At 29.7% G+C, this 6,550-nt stretch overlaps 1 protein-coding gene across 3 annotated transcripts; it reads right to left on the reverse strand.

Moving 5' to 3' along the window:
• Positions 1 to 3,889: 3,889 nt before the first annotated feature.
• Positions 3,890 to 5,852, reverse strand: LOC145184674 (neuropeptide Y receptor type 2-like). Of its 3 annotated transcripts, none has more exons than XM_090093378.1 (3): positions 5,665 to 5,852; positions 5,401 to 5,439; positions 3,890 to 5,193 (listed from the first exon to the last, which is right to left on the reverse strand). In XM_090093378.1, the coding sequence occupies exon 3, from the start codon at positions 5,100 to 5,102 to the stop codon at positions 4,113 to 4,115; it is 990 nt and encodes a 329-aa protein (XP_089949504.1). In that variant the 5' UTR covers positions 5,103 to 5,193; positions 5,401 to 5,439; positions 5,665 to 5,852; the 3' UTR covers positions 3,890 to 4,112. The 3 variants fall into 3 exon arrangements, with proteins under 3 accessions (XP_089949504.1, XP_089949505.1, XP_089949503.1); XM_090093379.1 differs by having other exon boundaries at positions 5,401 to 5,489; XM_090093377.1 differs by lacking the exon at positions 5,401 to 5,439 and having other exon boundaries at positions 5,665 to 5,851.
• Between the last annotated feature and the right edge of the window lie 698 nt (positions 5,853 to 6,550).

The following is a 6,550-nucleotide window of genomic DNA, read 5'->3' on the forward strand; positions in this document are numbered from 1 at the left end:
GTCGGAAGCTTTTAAATACCTCCATGATACTTTCATGAGGCTTAGTCAAGAAAATGTTCTTGTTATGCCCCTGTAGAGACTGGAAACATTTTTATTTTTGGTGCTTTATATAAAACTTGACTTTTTCAAGATGAGCCAAAAATATGCACATCTTTGCCGTTAGACAGGCAGCGCTATCTTGAACAGAGGGATACTTTTATGGGTAAGTGATGGTGATAACAAACCAAAAGACTAACACAAGCCTTCAAAACCTAATCATGATACACTTTAGCAATTATCTTCAAACCTGTCTTAACAAAAACAGGTTACTGAAAAGACAATTTTCTTTTTTACTCATGAAGAGGCAATTAGTTCAAAAACCATAAAGTGTGTAGGATGCTTAGACTTTTAAACTGATTAAATGGCTTCAGAGACTTCCTTGGCATTCTCCCTGGTGATGCCAATTTAGCTGTTGTTGCCTGGATCAACAGTGAAAAATATTTTGTCAGAGAACAACAAAAGTCCCATCTCTTTTTTCAATACATGAAGAAGTTTTTTAGAACGTTCCACTCTGAGAGCTTTTAGACGGTTAGTAAAAAAGATGTTTTTGGTTCTGGAAATTAACCTAGCACCAACGTTTTTTTTAAAAGCCTTTCTCACTGTTACTTCAGGCACTTTGAGGTCCTTTATTGTCCTTCTCATCAACCTGATGGGCTTAATGTCTATCCTGCTACTCACTAGCCTAGATGTGACAATTGAAGGCTAAACTTGACATTTCCTTATTTTATGAAACTTTCTTTGACTTTGTAAACATTTTACTTGGTTTCCTCAGTGCCTCTTTATCATTTGTATTTCAGCAACTGTATTTCATCGGAAGGTCATCTCTACATACGTGGTTTTACTTTCCAAAATATAATAAGTTTGAGCCTTGATGTGAAAACAACATTTCAAAAATCAAGCAAAATAACGGATGGCAAAAAAAGTACTTGCCGACTTAATTTGAGTTCTTTCTGCTTCATTTATGAACTTATGGATGCTTTGAGTCATCCACATGAACTTATGGATGCCTTTAGCCATCCACGAGGTAATGTTTTAGATACCATAAGCTAGAAAGTAGGTATATGTAACGAACATTGCAGTGAAGTTATTGACAAAAATCATTACATGGAAATTCGTTTTACTCAGACGATCTTTTACAAAGCCGTAAATTACAGAGCAAACGTTAACATTCGGATCTCCTTTAGATAAATATTCATCCTTGTTTATTTTTATCCCTTTTTTTTTTATTCTAGTTGTCTTAAACTAAAATTCGTTAAAATAGTTGCAAAAAAAGGTAAAGCTTGAGATTAATATGAATAATTAATTACAATTAAAAGTTGCTTACTGATAACTAGTTGTTAAATACAAAAAGTTTATTCTATGTGTGCTAGATATATGGTGTTTAAAAAAGTAACATAACACCAAACTGGTGCTACATAATGTTGTACCGTCATTTTGTTTGACTAACTGTGCTACTAGCCAGTTTAGTCCTGTTGAAATGTAAGGAAAATGTATTTTGGCTGAATTTTAAGCAGCATTATGTTTACTATTCTGTCTAAGACAATCCGATACGCATAAAGTTAAGCTTGAGCTGGTAACAGCTAAATGTTTTTGTAAACTGCACTCATTTAGGTGGGATTGCGTGAAGTGAGTGTATGAATAATAAGACGTCTAAAAGTGATACTTCATTGTTTTTATATATTTGGGTAGAGAGGTGCGAAGAGAGAGAGAGTGCGAATTATAAGACGTCTAAAACTCTATTAATTTTTACATTTGTTTTGACATTCATTTTCGAACGATTTTCTTTATCAAATAAAGAGTTTGTGAAAAGTGAATTACACCTAAACGTTTTTGATAACCTTATGAATTCTTTGTTAATTTTCGTCACGATCAGTGATCTTAAAGCAAACCAGAGCGTTTTTTATGCAAAGAAATAAGACATATCGATATTCCCATAGGTGTTGCTATTCTATGAAATGAAAATGATTTGCTATCTAGTAAAAGCAAGTTTTTTTAATATTAATAGCCCTCGGAAAAAGAATACTTCAGAATGAAGAATATATCAAAGTTTGACACTTCATAAATATCAAATTTATTTATATACTTTAATACATATTATAATACATTTACACAATTTCTTCGATCTCTCGATAATTTATAATGCAATAAGATCAAATCTTATTAAAAGAAGACCAGGTCCTAACAAATGAATAAGAAGCCTATTAAGTTTAAGTAGCTTTTGATGATTTGTTCGATTTTCTTTGATGAAAATCTGATTATTTGTATTTTCCAAAAAACAATGTTGTTTTTTTTATCGGTCTAAATCAATTAAGGAGCGAAGATGTCTTTATTTTCTACAACATCTGCCAATTGCAAAGTTTGAAGTCAACTTGCTTACCTAATCTATCTGAATGTCGGCCGATCGAAGAGTTTTAGGCTATTCTGAGAAGACTGGTAAGAAGACTGGTAAACTCGAAAGGCTTAAAAGATCAAAAAAATCTCAAGACACTGCGCCTTAATGAAAAAAAAGGTCTAAAACGCATTTCATGTCATCTTTAGTTGGAAAAGTTGAGGAAATGGCGTCATCAAAAAAGGTTGAGATTTTTATATAATAAAAAAAGAACTCTACGGAATACTTGGTTTATTTTAACTATTTTTTAAAAAAAAATTGAAAGAATATGCTCTCTGCGAAAAATTTTATTACTCATACGTTAGAATAAAAGTTGCATTGCAATTACATAAAGCTTTATGGATTTATGCTTTCATTAACCTAACTTTGGTCATTAATCATCAGGGACTTAATTCTCAGTTAGACATGGTAATAGATTAGACTGGATGATTGATCTGATTAGTTTGGAAAGGGTTAGAAAGCATACAGTAGGTGGAACTGCCATTCCAGAAAAAAACTTATATACCAGCAATTGGAAATTTTCTTTGATCTCAGACACAAAAAAAACACAATAAACAGTTCTGACATCCTTCTCTCAAGTGATGTAGAAATAAAAAGTACTTCTATTTGATTTTAAAAGAAACAGCATAACTGACTTTAAATGAAAGGCTAAAATGATAATGGCTTATAATTTTGTTAATATGCTCATAATTTTTTTAGTTTGTTTATAGATTTCCATCGAAATTTTACCTGTTATTCAATAAACTAATTAAAGAAATTTACTGGTTTTCGTTTTATTTAATAATTTGTACGCATGTTATAAAATCGATGTATACACGTTGTTTTTTTTACAAGAAACTTGTTTATAAGAAACTAGTACTAGAAGCTCCAAAATCTTAAAAAACTATTAGTACTGAGTTACTTTTCTATGAGAAACTTATTTTGTTTAGATTTCAAGTAAATTTTTTAATTTGTGTTTTGTTCAGGGACAAATCTGAGGATTGCATTACATTGAATGATATTGATGGAATTCAAGTAGTTTTAGTTGACTGACGGTAAAACATTTTATCTTGCTTGCTAACATGTTTTCAAATTGCGTTTTATTTACTTTTTTTTTCTTTTGAGAAACTCTTAAGAAACTTTTAAGAAACTTTTAGTACCAGAGTTGTAAAAAATGTCACCATAAAAAAAGAAACTTTCTTGTACAAGACCATTTTCTTGGTTTCTTATTAAAAAAAAAAAAAAAAAAAAAAAAACAACAACAACAACGTGTAAACCAATTATCCGAAATTAACGACACGCATGAAGGTAATTGATTGGCACCTTTGGTTAAAAATATATATATCAAGAAGTAATGCCATCAAGTTCCTATATGAGTTTATGATTATTATTGAAGTTACGGAAAAATGCATTTTACAAAGTTAAATAAAGTTAAAATTGAGAACTTAATGGTTTAAAAGTGGGGTAAGTTAAGAAAACCAATTAAAAATTACCAACAAATATTTAAGCTGAAATGACGGATAACCAAAAAAGAATTTAAAACTGTTTATGACAATTAATCTTCTTTTATTCTGAATCGGTGATTACTCAATAGATTTACTTCAGTACAGTTGCATTATGCATAATTTCTCATTGACTTTTCCAAACCCACTTAATGACCTTGGCTAAGAAAAGTCTGTCCATTTTTAAAATGGGGGTTTTTCCGTTACGTTGATCTCTTTTTACTGAACCTCAAACTCTTACCCATGAAACTTCCTTTAATCTTTAAAGATGCCTCATGTATATGGCGAGGAAGATAGCAGCATGTTAATAACTTGTATAACTCTTTTCTGTATTCTCCCCCCATATAAAGTAGAACCAGGGGATTTGAAACAACTTGCAAGTAAAAAAGTGAAAGAAACATGTACCAAATTGTATTTATATGACTCCATTGTGGAATAATTTTTATTCCGTTTGCAAAGTAGTAAGCTTGAAGAGGTAATGTGGTGGTTCCAAAAAATATGTACATTGTCCAAAGAATGCGATCTAAACGTCTAGAGCTACGTTGCCTAGAATCAACAAATTCTTTGGACATGTGGTTTTTGAGACTCTTCATGTTACCTGACATTGTTCTATGGATTCTGTAATAAGAAAATCCAGTGAACGTCATCGGTATGATGTAAGTAAGCAAAAACGCAATCAGTGTGTAAACTATTTCGCCGTGACCTTTATAAAACAAGATGCATTTTTTTTCCTTATCCAGCCTAAAGTGGCCAAATACTCCCATTAGACCAACAGAAAGGATAAGGAAGGCTAACAACCATATAAACACAATTATAAGTGCTATATATCGAAGCCCAAGTTTGTGTTTGTTTGTTGCACTGGAAACAATAAGGTAACGAGCCAAACTAAGCGCAGTGTGAGTTAGTACACATACACCGGCGAAATGTTCTAAAATTGGCATAATTATCCTACATTGTAAGTCCCCTGGTTTCCAAAGTTCTAATAAAAACGCCATGGTTAATGGTATAACGATGACAGTTATTGCCAAATCAGCCAACGCTAAGTTAAAAACAAAGCAATTTGTTATATTTTGCAACTTCTTGTTCTTGGCGATCAAAATAAGAATAAAAAGGTTTCCAATAATCCCTCCAACTATAATAAATGTGTTAACTGCAACTTGCAAAAATATCAATGCATTACTGCCAGTGCTCATAATTCTTTCTTCTAATTCTTTTCTTTCAGAGTAGTTCTTCTGTTATTCTCTTCCTTTGAAATAGTTTAAAGTTTGATAAATCGTTCTAATACTGTAAACAAAGAATGCAAAAAAAGAAAATTTGGTTAAAACGATTTGTAAATCAAGATACAAACATCATTTAAATATTTATATTATGAATTTGTATAATTTATATTGGTAGTAGTGGTAAATTACAAAATACAATAATAATACCGATAACTAGTATTTAGTAATTATTTATATTGGATTATAAAGTAAGATAATAACGCTAATATACCCAACAATTTTAAGGCTGTGGCTGTCAAACTTGCTAGACCTAAATTAACATTTTCGTCCCAAGTTACCCCCTGCTGTTCCATGTTATACCTATTTTACGGTATCATTACTAAGTGTTACTATAATAATTATAATAATTATAATAATATTATAATAATTATAGCAATACAAATATTCATGTCAATATAGTAGAAATGATAATAATAATAATAGTAGTATGAGTAATAATAGTAATATTAAAAATAGTAATATAAAAATAAAATACCTAAAACAATCCAAGTATAAAATTTATTGGAAAAAGAAGCTACCATGAAGATACATGTTTTATTGAAAGAATAACACTAAAACCATGACGTATAAAACATCTGGAAGCTCTATCACATATTGCGCCATTTTTAAACTATTTCATTATGAAATATCCTAAAAAAAAATGTGCTGCATTTACGTAATAAGTCAATAAATTTTCATTAATCTTTCATAGAATGTAATACACGACATTTTGTTTTTGGAATTAAATGTATTTTGAAAATCGTGGATTAACAAAAAACTGAACGCTTTAAAAGTTTATTTAATCGTTAGTTTTATATAAAGCATCAAAACATTTTATTATTTTAAATTGCTGAATTTGATTTCATCTTCTTTTACTTTAACTTTCGAAAGAGCCATCTTCTAAAGAATTTATTTTCTAAAGAATGCATCAGGAAATCTAAAAGAAACGACCAATAAAATAAAAAGACACTTTTAAGATAAAAATTACCGCTTATTTCTCGGATAGATCCGCTAAAAATTTGAATAAAATTAAATAAATTTAAATAAATTTTTTAATGAATTTAAGTAAATATATCTGCTAAATTTGGTTGTTATCTTAATCTAAAAAAGTTTCTTCCCGCGAAAATTTCTGAAAAAAAGGTAAATAATGTACCCATAAGAGAAACTAACATGATGAATCATTTTTCTATTTATATTTTCATACATGTTCTTCTAGCCTGTTTCTTTTTTTTTTCTCTCTCTCTTTTTCTTTCTGTTGTTAAATAACCTATTGTACTATTATTATTATTATTGTACTATTATATTGTACCTATGATAAAATTTGGTACTTCAATCAAATAATAATTTTTGTTTCCACAAACAAAAAAACATCCTCCATATTT

The sequence above is a fragment of the Hydra viridissima genome, unplaced genomic scaffold, assembly GCF_058129835.1.
Source record: "Hydra viridissima isolate aposymbiotic clone 2 unplaced genomic scaffold, HvirCarnegie_v1 scaffold_7, whole genome shotgun sequence".
NCBI lineage: Eukaryota > Metazoa > Cnidaria > Hydrozoa > Anthoathecata > Hydridae > Hydra > Hydra viridissima.

What these genes read in the sequence shown, in the direction of transcription:
- LOC145184674 (XM_090093378.1), bottom strand. Translation starts at nt 5,102, where the DNA reads ATGAGCACTGGCAGTAATGCATTGATATTTTTGCAAGTTGCAGTTAAC.